Here is a 13,998-nt window from a genome sequence, read left to right as displayed (position 1 = left end):
GTATATATAGTACATTATTTCTATATAACAAATCAATGTGTAAAAAACCACTATACAATAATGATTATTAAGACAAATATAGTGAAAATCTGTGTATGTGTGTGTGTGTGTGTGTGTTGCGTTGTGTGCATGCACATGCATGTGTTTATGTTGGCATACATATAGATTTATTTATAGATACGTATATACATACCTATAAACAAATAAATATATATGTATGTGTGTGTGTTCTCTCTGCTATACACGTGCACATAATATAATATTTTTTTGTGTGTGTGTGTGCTAGGGAAAACAAATGAGCAAATGAGAAACTCTTTAATATATGTGTGTGTGTGTGTTTATATATATAAGAAACTCATTCAATGATTGATGGTGACAACTAATTGTGAGCCCCAATGCATGTAGCCTTGTGGAAAAGAACCGTTCCTTTTAAAAAGTTCAAAATATGAAACTCTCCTATACACACATACATATACATATACATATATATATATATATATATATATACTCATTCAATGAGCAAATGACTTGATGGTGACAACTAATTGTGAGTCCCAATTCATTTAGGCATGTGTAAAAAATATGTATAAAAATTAAAAAAATATTCTTTCTCTTTTATGTGAAAGATCTCGGGAGACTCGGGAGTCAAGCTTTAGAGGACTTTGTGGAGACTCGGAGTCAAGCTTTTAGTTCACTCAATCCAACATTTTTTTTCTTAGTGTTGGAGGACTTTGTGGGGACTCGAGAGTCAAGCTTTTCGTTAAGTCAATCCAAGCTTTTCGTTAAGTCAAGCTTTTCGTTAAGTCAATCCAACCGTTCAAAGAAAAAAAATCATTGAAAAAAAAATCATTGATTTTGTTGTATTATGGATCTTGGTGACTCAACTGAATTTTCGCTCCTCGCTCAAAGAAAAAAAAATCATTGATTTTGTGGTAGTGCTTGTATTATGGATCTTGGCGACAGCTAAATTTTCGCTCCTCGCTCATCCTTTACTTGGAAATAAATGGCTAAAGTCGCAGCTTTTCAAAGCTGAGCAGCAATGGCCTCATTTCATCATCCCCAAGCGCCCTTCCTTTCATTTCTTGCCGCTCTTCTTCTTCTGACTTTGCATCTCACCATAATTTGTTTGGCCCAGCCACAGCCACAGTGGCCGCAGCAGCGAATAGCACTAGCTGCAGGCTTTCACCTGTCCGTGGCTTCCATTTTCAATAGTACTGCAGGCTTCCCAACCCCCAGCAACAATGGCTATTCTTTTCCATTCCTGTACTCGCCGCAATCGTATTCGTTTTCTAGCGGCTCCAAAGGTTTTTGGTTAGGGATGTGCACCAATCAGAACGTCGATCACAACGTCTCTGATATCTACCTTTGTGTCTGTCTAGGGGCGCCTCCCACAGCTGACGGTACGGTCGAATTTCCCTCTGTATCTATCAAGGGAAGAAACGACGCAGCAGGCACTGCGGTCGCCATAATTAGAGGGGACATGGTTATGGCGCCGGTGTGGAGAGCCAATCCAGGGCACTCTCTTGCGTCCGTCGAGGCATCACTCGCCGTAAGCAAGGCCAAGGCGCAGCTGGAGCTGCGAGATGCAGACGGCACCCTCGTGTGGAGCGTGGGCGCTGACAATATGGCCGCCATGGAGCTGCAGGATTCCGGCAATCTAGTAATCCTCGACTCCGCTAACCGAACCCTCTGGCAGAGCTTCCAACATCCCACCGACACCTTGGTGCCCTCGCAGAACTTGAATTTGGGCATGAGTCTCACCAGCAACAATTCCATCTACTCTTTAGGCATGGAAACACGGGGCCTTGTCTTCTCTCTCCTAGGTCTTGCAGGGGCAGCTAACTCCTCATTCTGGTTAATCCCTTCGCCCAACAACACTTCTGACAAGCGTATCCAGCAGCTTTCCGGCCATATTGCAAAATCTGCGCATGCAGTCCTTGATACTCTCGACCTCTTATTGTTTGGAGATGAACAATATCTCTTAGTGGACTGTCGTTTGCCTTCGTCGGCGGATCTGATGCGCCCGGAGGACGATGGCCGACTTCGCTTCTATGCTGTCCAAGCTTCGGTTTCAGAGCCCATCGGCACACTTGATAGCCTTACTACTTGCTCTTACACTCCAGATACATCAGATCCAGTACCAATGGCTACTCCACAGACGACCTGGGGTGCCTGCCGCGTCCCGATGGTGTGTGGAGCCTTGGGCATGTGCTCCCCCGACTCGGTCTCAACGCCGGATCTGGCTGACCGGTACTGTACATGCCCAGCTGGATTCACACTAATAGATGAGCATGATGCGTCCCAAGGCTGTAAAGCCTCCGTCCCCTTGACCCCAGATCAATGCGGCAGCGCGGACCTCCTCCAAATCAACAACACCGCCACTATCTTTCAGTTTTCTGGTGAGATCTTCAACAACACCGCCATCTCAGTGGAGCGCTGTAAGCACATGTGCTTGTCTGCTGGCAATTGCAGCGGTGTAATCTTCAACCACAACCATACCTTTTGCTTCCCTATTACAGATCATCGGCTGAGCCTTCTCAATGTCACTGGAAGGAGTGACAACCTGTCCTACACGGCTTTTTTGAAGGTTGCACATCTGATTTCTGACTCCCATTCACATCGTCTGAGCCGGACTGTAATTGTGCTCCTAGCTTCTGCCTCTGCCATTTCAGTTGCCTGTGTAGCAGCTCTGGCTTTGTATGGCTGCAAGAGATTCATTAGAAGAGGTGCGGGCATCAAGTTCAACAGCAGTAGCCTTGGTGGGGATGAGACGCTCAATTTGCCCAGTACATTACCCACTAGGTTTTCTTTCAAAGAATTGCACAAGGCAACGCATGGGTTCAACAAATTGTTGGGCGCAGGCGGGATGGGTTCAGTGTATGCTGGTGCTCTTCCCGATGGCAAGCAAATAGCAGTGAAGAAGCTCGACATCATCCTCCGAGGCGACATGTCCAAGGGATTTTTGACAGAGGTGGCCACCATGGGTAGAACCAGCCACTTCAACATTGTGCAGCTTCTGGGCTTCTGTTGGGAGACATCCCATCAGATGCTGGTCTACGAGTACATAGATAGGGGCTCTCTTGATCGCTGGCTCTTCGAGGCTGAGCAATTTCTCGATTGGGCCAGCCGCTTCAAAGTGGCGCTAGGCATAGCCAAGGGCCTGGCCTACCTACATGAAGGTTGCTCACAGACCATCCTGCACCTCGACATCAAACCCCAGAACATCCTCCTAGATGAGGACTTCGAGCCCAAGCTGGCCGATTTTGGCTTGGCCAAGCTCATGGCTAGGGATGCATCTCACGTGGTGACTGTCCTAAGGGGAACTCCTGGCTACATAGCTCCAGAGATGTTTTGGTGCGTGGCACCTGTTAGCAAGAAATGTGACATCTATAGCTTGGGCATGGTGTTGCTAGAGATGGTGGGCGGGCCGAAAAACATAGACTAGGCATTGCTGATGGCGGCAAATGTTGCTAGTAGTGAAGACCAACCTCAAGGGAGTATTCAACCAGTGGTGGAAGAAGACGAGGAACAATGGCATTTTGCGAGCTGGGCCGCCAAGAAGTGTGAGGAGGGGAGGAAGCTGGAGTTGGTGGACAAGCGGCTGCACGGAGCCTTCTGCGCTAAAGAAGCTGGCAGGGTGATAGAGGTGGCATTGTGGTGCATCCAGGAGAAACCCAGCTTGAGGCCTTCAGCTGGAACAGTGATGCAATGGCTGGAGGGATCAAGCATCCCACTAGAGGACGCCCCCTTCTCCACCGTAGCCTACTCCCAGTCTCGTGTCAAATCCAGCATCTGCCAGTACCTACAGGGTTCCCACACGTCCTCGACAAGTCACAATAATTAACAAGCAGGTAGCCTCAGACTAGCTAAATTTCACATCACTTATTTTTTTATATATATGTATATTTTAAAACAATTATATATAATACTATCATATTTGTGTATATATATGTATATGTATGTGTGTGTGTGTGTGTTTGGAAACATTTATATATAATACTGTAACTGCTTTTATAGAAACATCATACTCCTGCCTTACAGATTTTTAAGGGCACCCTTAACGTCTGTGTCTCATCTTCTGCTCTCATGGATGATTGGTCCCATCTCCACTGATACCCAGTTGCATGCCAAAGTGCAAGAGGGTAAAGATAGGAGCCCCTTTTGAAGATTCACCAACCAACTCATCTCCTTTAGCCCACACTTTGATATTAGGTCTTCCTCCATTGGGGCGCTCCACAATAACAAAAAAAGGTGTGTTTTTCTTGTTTGGTCTTCTTATACTAGCTGAGAGTTTTAGGTCAAGCTTTACAAATCACCCCTTTGGAGCACACTTGCTCTTGACTAAATCCTGTTGAATTGGAGGTCCTCCAGGGCCTAAGTCTCGTAGTAAGTCTTTGAAAAAATGAAAACATGGTAAAGTATGAGCATTTCCATTGCCCAATTGTAATCCTTGTGAAATTTACATCACATATATTGTTTTACATCACATCTCCTAATGCATGTGCCTCACATATTGTATATTTTTTTCCCATAGCAAGAAAGACTGTGAATGATGCAATGGATCTATCGGACTTTGTAACATAAAACTGGTAGTGAAGGCCTTGAGGTCAGCAAGGGTTTGGAATTCAGTTTTTTTTGGGGGGTGTATATTTAGTATGGAATTCATGGCTCGGTATAGATGGCATGCTTAATTTTATCCAGGCATGAGCTCAAAAAATGATAAAAGATAAAACAACATGAAATGGTATGGAGTTCATTTGGGTAATGTGGCCACATTAGGTCATAAAAGTGCACCAATTTACACCATGCAAAAATAGTGAGTACATTAAACATTTGAATTAGTTTGCTTAGTGAAAACAAGATTTGCCACACAATAAGGAGAGGGCTAGTTTGGCACCCTTCGACCAAGCTTACAACTAATTAGGTTTGGCCATTGGATAGGTCGACTCCCTACATTGAATGTACGATAGCATATAGATATACTATTCTTTACTAAAATTCAATGACTTATTTGCCTCTCTTTTTTCCTTCAGTGAAAATCCATTCTACAAAAATTTTAAAAATATGCAAGACCTCTTTTTGCAATTTTCACCTTATATTTTTCATGATGTAAAAATGTTTTAAGTTGATCGTGTACAAAGTGTTAAAAAAACAATCATGGTTTACAATGTGGGGGTCAATGAATTCATTTATATTCATGGTGTAGTGACATAAAGAAAAAGCAGTGGTGTTTTACAATGTGGAGTTCAATATATTCAATCACATAAAGAAATGACAATGATGGTTTAAAATGTGGAGTTTAATGTATTCCATGGAGAGTTGCTGTATAGTGTGTCAACAATGATGAGCTCTTGGAGTCATTTAAATTGTTTGCATTCACTACAATATGATGTGTTAAGTTAAGCTTTATGAAAAAGACAAGGTAGGTGACCCGCGCTTCGCTACAGCATGAAGTTTTTGCTTACAAATGTATGGCATATGCAAGTGTGAAATTACATGTGTGTATCCATCTATGCGTGTGTATGTGTGTGCAAGCATGTGTGAGTGAGCGACTATGCACGTGTGTGTGTGTGTGTGTGTGCATATGTGCATGTGTGTATGCATATTTGCATGTGTGCACATGTCTGTGTGCACGTGTATTCGTGCGTATGTGTATGCATACAGTGTATGTATATGTGTGTGCATGTGTCTATGTGTGACTCTCTCATATAGATGCATATATGTATGACTCACATAGATGCATATATGCGTGTCTCTCTCACATGCATTCTCTCTAAAAAACATTCTCCTCGTCGACATTATTCATCAATCCTCGTAATCTTCATCACCTGAAAATATAAGCCCAATTAATAATTAAATTAATCCCACAAATATTAAACAGGCACAAACCATCGCCAACTCATGAGTGACTACTAGGCGTAAGTACCCCAAGAATTACCCTGCCATACAAACCTAACTGAAATAATCATAGACGGCCCCAAGCATACGTCATATACCGCACGTATTAATATTTATAGTGGTGTCACCCACGATATTAACCTAGCCGGCATGACGCAAGAGTAACCTAGGCGTCCCCAAATTACTCAAAAGGGAAAAATAATATTCTTAAAGAGGACTTAAAATATATTCTCATGACATCCCTCTTGCTTGAGTTTGCAATTGCCCTCAATTGCAGGTTTGCTGGGTTTGAAAAGAACAAAGGATCTCAGGATAAGCTCGGGAAAATTTCTCGGGCATCCATTTTGCATCTTCTTGAGGATGGTTTTTGAATGTCAAAAGATATTTGATGTATTGGTTCCCTGTTCTTGTTGTTGTCGTCTCTTTGATCAATAATAGCATCAGGAACTAAGACTTCTTCCTCTCCTTCAACAAGAGGTGGTTCCTCATAAATTGGTGTGAAGGAAGTGTTCCTCGAAAGGGTTTCAAGAGATGAATATGGAAAGAGTTATGGATATTCCAATTAGATGGCAACTCTAGTCTATAGGCCACATCGTTAATCTTTTCAATAATTTTAAATGGTCCATAGTATCTAGGTGCAAGTTTAACTGCAGGGAATTTTTCCACACTCTTCAATCGTCTCTTCTCAATTCTCAAAAGTACATAATCACCTTCTTGGAATGAAAAATCTTTACGCTTCCTATTTGCTTGAAATGTATACTTCTCTTGAGCTCTTGCAATACAATCATGCACTTCAGATAAAATGCGATCAAAGTCTCGAGTATATTGGTCATCAGCAGCTTCAATCTTATGGGAGAGTCTAGTAGCCGGAATAGGCAAAGCTCTACCATAGATAATCTCAAATGGTGCTCGACCAGTAGCAGAATGAGAAGTATTATTATAAGCAAATTGGAGTAGATGTATATACTTATCCCATGAACTAGGTTGCTGGAAAAAATAGGCTCTAAGCATATCCAAGATAGTGCTATTCGTGACTTCGGTCTGTCCATTTGATTCAGGATGATGAAAAGCCGTAGAAAAATCTTAGTGCCTAAGTTTGAGAAAAGAGCAATCCAAAAGTGACTACAAAATTTGGAATCTCTATCAGAAACTATCACTTTGGGTAGACCATGATGAACAAAGATTTGCTTGACAAATATGGTCGCAGCTTGCTGCTGAGAAGTCAGTGTCTTTTTACATGGAATGAAATAGGCTTGCTTACTAAACCTGTCCACTATTGTCCAAATCATGTCATGATGTGACTGGAAGTAGTAGGAAAGCCTGTAATGAAGTCCATAGACACTTGTTCCCATGGTCGGTCTGGAATGGGTAAAGGCATAAGCAATCCCAAAGCTTTGCCTTTGTAGCTTTTAATTGCTTGACAAATGTTACACTTAGCTACAAATTTTGCTACATCATTTTTCAAATGAGGCCAAAAGAATTCTCGAGAAACTACTTGAAGTGTTGCGAAAACTCCTCTATGGTGGTTGGTGCATCTCTTCAAAGACAAGTTGTCTATAGGGTTGAGTAACACATAATCTTTTCTCAAAGAAAAGATAGCCATCATTATGAGAATAATTGCCTTGAGGTGTCCAATTGTTTTCACGCAATTTGATCCATATCTCAGAAGAATCTGGATCTACTTCATAAGTTTCTTTCATAAGTACAAATGGTTCACTTTCAATAGCAGAAATGTTGTTGATATGTAGTCTTCTACTTAAAGCATCGGCAACAACATTTTCCTTTCTAGGTTAGTATTGAATCATGGGTTGGAAACTTTGTATGAAAGATGCCCATTTGATGTGCCTATCTGAAATAAGGGGTTGCGAAAGCAAATGCCTAATGCTTTGTTGATCAGTCTTGATAAGAAATTCTGAACCCATTAGGTAATGCTTCCAAATCTTCAAGGCATGCACAACTGCTGCTAATTCCTTATCATATGTACTATAATTTGTTTCAGCTGGTTTTAGCTTTCGACTTTCATAGGAAATAGGATGGTTGTCTTGCATAAGCATAGCACCAAAACCTTTGCCACTAGCATCAGTTACTACCACAAAGAATGGTCTTTGAAAGTCAGGTAGTGTAAGAACTTGTGCATGAGTTAATGCATCCTTGAGTACTAGAAAAGATTTATCTTGACTTTCGGTCCAATGGAAAAATGTAGTTTTCTTGAGAAGTTCCGTCAAAGGATGTGCAATATAAGCAAAATTCTTAACAAACTTCCTATAGTAACTACATAGACCTAGAAAAGATCTAAGGTCATGAATGTCTCGAGGTGTAGGCCAAGAGGCTATACACTCAATCTTCTTAGAATCCACACAGATTCCTTCAGCTGTCACTATATGGCCTAAGTATTCAATCTCTTTCTGAAAGAAAGAACTCTTTTCAAGATTGACATACAATTCATTTTCTCTCAAAAGGTTAAACACTTGCTCCAAGTGTTGCTCATGCTCTTGACGATTCTCACTGAAAACAAGAATATCATCAAAGAACACCACAACAAAGCTTTGAAACTTTAGGAAAATGCGATTTATCATACGACTGAATGTAGCTGGAGCATTGGTCAAACCAAATGGCATAACCAAAAACTCATAATGGCCAGTCTGGGTTCTAAATGCAGTCTTGAATATGTCAGACTCAGTCATGCGTACGTGATGAGATAACCAGACTTTAAGTCAATCTTGCTAAAGACCTTTGAACCTCTAAGCTTATCAAGTAAGTCATCTACCCTAGGGATAGGGTATCTGTTCTTGATAGTGATTTTGTTCAATGCTCGGTAGTCAGCACACATTCGGAAAGTTCCATTCTTCTTCTTAACACAAGAAGGACTGGAGCTCCAAAGGGTGAACTACTAGGTCTAATAAGGCCTCTTTCTAACAAATCCTCGATTTGTTTTTGGATTTCTTTTTGCTCTAAATTGTTGACTCTATAAGGAGCTTTACAAGGTGGAGAGTTGCCTGGTAATAAGTCAATACTATGGTCTTCAGGCCTAGACTTAGGTAATCCTGGAGGTAAATCTTCCATAAAACAATCCTTGAATTTGGAGATATAAGGATCAAGTTTTGGACTTTTGGATGTGTTAAGCTCAGGGCTAAGCTGGTTAACCCAAACCATATAAGTCTTCTCCCTTTTCCTAAGAGCTCGCTTTGCTTGAGTATGACTCAATAAAGGACTCGTCTCTCCTTTGACTAGACATTGGAGGAAAATATTTTCATTGTCCTTTCTTACACAAATGCTATGTGTATCATAGTCTATAATAGGGTTGTACATATGTCTCCAACCCAATATTACATCTACGTCTTGTAAAGGTGCAACTAAGAAATCCCTTTTTTTCTATTAAGGAATTGATGCTTAAGTTAAACCTTTCACCTCTTGCATGCAATTATACTTGGTTCCAGTAAATGCAGCTTTAACTCTATAATGTGTAAGTGAAGGTTGGATGTTTAAAGCTCTAATTGCCTTTTCAGAAATAAAGTCATGAGTGCTACCATCGTCATGCAAAACAATAACTTCATGCTCATTAATTTTTCCTTTTATTTTGAGTAGTGAATGAGCTTGAGGCTTACCTTCTGCTTCTGAATAGTCGGGGTCAGAGTTACCCTCTTGCTTGAGCGATTCATCTTCATTGTCGTCCCCTTCAAGAATATTGACTCGTGCCGCAAGTGTCGGATTCTTTACACGTTCTGGGTAATTTAGTGCTATATGTCCTTCTTTATGACATCGAAAACATTTGATTGGAGGACCTTTGGGCTTGCCACCGTTGACTTTCTTTGAACTTGATTCACCTTTGACCATCTCCTTGCCTTTGTCAAACCCTGGCTTATGAAAATTTCTTGAAGCATGAAAAGGTTTAGAAAAAGGTTTAGAGTGGTTACTCTCAAATGACTTGGCCTCTCTAGGAAAACCATTTTTGCATTCAAAATTTGTTGCCAAAGATATAGCTATAGAAAGTGAATGAGGTCTAAACATATTCACATCGGCCCTAATTGTAGACTTAAGGCCCGAAATGAATTTCCTCTTTTGGTCCTCCTCATTGACTTTCTCCACAACCTATACCTGTAGTAATGTATTCCAAAACTTCTCCACATACTGAAACATGCTTTCTTTTTCAAGTTGATGCAATGTATCCCATTGATGCCTAGCTTTAGATTTAAATTGTGAAGGTAAGAAATGCTTTTTCACTAGCCTTTGAAACCTTTTCCATGAATCCGGTTTGTCACGTCCTTGCTTGATGACGCTCCACCATAAAGCTGTGCTATCCACCATGCGATTAGCCGCACATTTGATCTTGTCCTTCTCGAAAAATTTCTCCCTCGAAAAGTAGTCATCCAATTGACTAAGCCATGCCAAAAGGACTCGAGCATCTTTCTTGCCATCATAATTCTGAAATGAAAAAGCTTTACGACTGATTTTAGAATCTTTCCGTGAATTTTGTGCTTGAAGTGTAGCATTGACAGCTCTTTGGATGATGTCGTCTTCGTCATCATAAGATGGCAAAGAGTCATGCTTACGCCTTCGACTTGTGAGCTATCGCTCCAATTCAATTGGCATCTCTCTCTCTTCTACAATTTGTTGTTGTAGAGATTGGAGTTGCTCTTGAATTGAAGGTAAAATAGGAAAATTTGCCATAGTGCTTATGCAAACAATGTAAATAAGTAAAATTGATATTATTTGATGTATGTAAATAAAGCAAATGTTGGATCGAATTCCCTTCGTTTCGCACAAGTCCCGAGCAATTCTGAGTGATTTAGGAGATTTGGGCTAGTCGAAATGCGGAAGAAATAATTTTCTGCACCTTGAACACTGCTCAAACAATTTTGAAAACTTGGCCAAACGTCTGTAATAATTTTTGAGAATTTTTAAAAAAATTTAGAAATTATTTTAAAATTTTTTGGCATTTATTTGGCCTTTTTAAGCCTCTTTGAGTCCTGAAAAATCAATTTTCTGCACCCAAAAATCTGAAAATTATAATTCTTTGGAATTTCTCTTGAAATAGGAAAATAGGTAGTGTGAAAGCTCCAAAAGTTGATGTGACATGCATTGGGCTTGGAAAAAGTAGAATTGGGTTAAGTTGAGGATTTGGCTTAATTGAGATTAAGTAATGCTTAATTGAGATTAAGTAATTAGTAGCTTAATTGATTTTTGTGCTCTTCTTCTCACGTTTTTTCGCGCGTGAGACTGCAAATCGGCACCTCAAATTTGCTTGATTTTACTTATTTTTCATGGCTTAAAACTCACACAGCATGCAGTCCGTCCATTATAGGTTGCTTCTACCTTAAATCTTTGCAAAAACTGAGCAAATCACATGAGGTTTTTGGCTATGGGGAATCCATCTATATGGTTGGATTTGAAATTCATTAAGCTTTGAGCAAAACCACTTTTTGATGAAGAAGAATGGTTTTGGAAAGAGGTAAGTGGGTTTGAGAAGTAGCGTTAGTTTGAGAATTTGAATTTTTGGTTAAAGACCACAAACCCTTCTTTTGCCCACCAGTTAAAAGCCTGTAACTTTCTTGAGAGTTGTGTTGATGAAGACCTTTCCCACCTTTCCACAAATCTCCTAGCCCAAGCTCTGATATCATTGAAAACGGAATCGTTCTCTAGGATAGCTTGTGGAACACTTGAGAAATTCAACACATAAATTCAACCATGAAAACACATGCTTTGCAGGTTTCAACAAAATCAAATAAATTGAACAAAAGCATAGCAAACATAATACTTAGCTCCAAGACAAACATGCTGGGTGCAATCTTCCCCCCCCCTTGTGCCTGGCCTTCCCCCACACAAGAGTATTTTTATTAGCTTTCAACCAAAAATAGGCCATAGCCCCCAAAAATATACAAAGTGTGCTTTTAGAGAGCACGACACTCTTCCACAACAAAAATAGAGTGTCCCAAAAATTGGGGCTAGGGTAAAGTCTTTAGGCTTTAATAAATTCAACATTATAAATGTATTTTTCCCAATGTATCAAAATGGAAAAATCAACTACTAAGGTTACAAGCTACGCTTGTAAAAATAAATATGATGCGCATAAGAAACATTCTCCTCGACATTATTCATCAATCCTCGTAATCTTCATCACCTGAAAATATAAGCCCAACCGAAAACGGAATCGTTCTCTAGGATAGCTTGTGGAACACTTGAGAAATTCAACACATAAATTCAACCATGAAAACACATGCTTTGCAGGTTTCAATAAAATCAAATAAATTGAACAAAAGCATAGCAAACATAATACTTAGCTCCAAGACAAACATGCTGGGTGTAATCTTCCCCCCCCCTTGTGCCTGGCCTTCCCCCACACAAGAGTATTTTTATTAGCTTTCAACCAAAAATAGGCCATAGCCCCCAAAAATATACAAGGTGATTTTGTTGAAACCTGCAAAGCATGTGTTTTCATGGTTGAATTTATGTGTTGAATTTCTCAAGTGTTCCACAAGCTATCCTAGAGAACGATTCCGTTTTCACATAGATGCATGTATGCGTGTGTCTCTCTCACATGCATTCTCTCTATGTCTTTGTCACATGCATAGACATAACCCTCTCTTACACACGTGCACATGCACTCTCTTCTCACACTCTTCTCGTATACACTCTCTTGCACATACATATAAACTCTCTCTCTCTCTCTCTCTCTCTCTCTCTCTCTCTCTCTCACACACACACACACACACACACACACCACCCCTTCCACATTCATGTGTGGGACCTTGTGTACGTGTACGTATGTGTGTGTGAATGTGTATATATCTAATAGTATTATTATATATTTACTATATGTATATTGATCTCATATCATTATTATATTATATTATTATGTATTTACTTTTTTATTTTATAGATTTGTATTTATTTATTATATATTCACATTTTACCTTTTGTAGTTCATATTTTATTTGTATTTTATTGAAATGTACTTTTATTCTCTCTCTTTCTCTCTCTCTCTCTCTCTCTCTCTCTCTCTCTCTCACACACACACACACACACACGCACGCACGCACACACTTTCTCTCTCTTCTCACACACTCGCTCCCACATGAAAACTCTCTCTCTTACACGCTCGCACACCTACACACACACAAACAACCAAGCATACATGCAAACACGAATTATATAAAATTATAGATTTTATTACCTGTACATACATACATACATACATACATATGTATGTATGTATGTATATACACACACACACACACACACACACATAATTTTAATAAATCAAATTTTAATTTAGATTAAATATTAAAGGGTGGGGATGCAGATTGAGGTGTGCTCACTCTCAAATAAATGCATCTTGCGTGTAATCTCTCTCTCTCTCTCTCTCTCTCTCTCTCTCTCTCTCACACACACACACACACACATGCACATGCACCCTCTCTCTCTCTCTCTCTCTCTCTCTCTCTCTCTCTCTCTCTCTCTCTCTCTCTCTCAAGTGTGTTGATGCCTTAAAGTCACTGGTTGGTAGGATGGCTTGGTGTGGTCAGGTTCCTTGCAAGCACACCAATGACATGGCTAGGGTGCCAATTGCTTGACTAGAAGTGCCGGGTGGTTGTTGGAGAAGCTAGGGGTGGCGTGGTGTGGTCGGTGGTGTTGTGCTGGTATTCCAATGGAGGTTGGTTAGCTCGGTGAGGCCGATGATGATGTTGTTTTGCAGGAGAATGGGAAAAGTGTTGAAGGTAGGCCGGTTCGTGTTGGTGAAGAAGTTGGACCCTTGGGGTTATCACGGCGGTGGGACCGAGAGTTATGTAGTTGGAGAAGGCGTATGGCTTGTGTGGCCAGCTATGAAGTTGGAAAGGCCACTTGCTAGGCATGAAGTGCTGAGTTCTTTCTATTGGTGAAGTGGTGGTGATGATGATAGAGAGGCAAAGGGTTATGTTGGTGAAGATGCCAAAATTTTGGAGTTGCGATGCTGATGAGAAAGTACAGTCTCTCTTCTCGGCAGCATTGAGAATCAATCTCTCTTGCCCTCAAGTTGTATCTCCTAGCCAAGGACCTAGCCCATCTATATGAAGGTTGCTGATAGACCATCCCCCACCTCACCATTAAACCCCAAAACATCCT

At 40.5% G+C, this 13,998-nt stretch overlaps 1 protein-coding gene across 1 annotated transcript; it reads left to right on the top strand.

The window, feature by feature from the left end:
* Positions 1 to 1,031: 1,031 nt before the first annotated feature.
* On the top strand, positions 1,032 to 4,427 carry LOC147614818 (G-type lectin S-receptor-like serine/threonine-protein kinase SD2-5). The gene has a single exon (XM_086780165.1). It carries the CDS (start codon positions 1,040 to 1,042, stop codon positions 3,443 to 3,445), a length of 2,406 nt encoding a protein of 801 aa, XP_086636291.1. The 5' UTR covers positions 1,032 to 1,039; the 3' UTR covers positions 3,446 to 4,427.
* The last annotated feature ends 9,571 nt before the right edge of the window (positions 4,428 to 13,998 follow it).

Source organism: Cibotium barometz, chromosome 41 (genome assembly GCF_041138505.1).
Source record: "Cibotium barometz isolate CiBa-2024 chromosome 41, ASM4113850v1, whole genome shotgun sequence".
NCBI classification, from domain to species: Eukaryota; Viridiplantae; Streptophyta; class Polypodiopsida; order Cyatheales; family Cibotiaceae; genus Cibotium; species Cibotium barometz.
Note: the sequence above shows the minus strand (reverse complement) of the source record. Positions and strands in the feature narration are given on the sequence as shown.

What these genes read in the sequence shown, in the direction of transcription:
- LOC147614818 (XM_086780165.1), top strand. Translation starts at nt 1,040, where the DNA reads ATGGCCTCATTTCATCATCCCCAAGCGCCCTTCCTTTCATTTCTTGCC.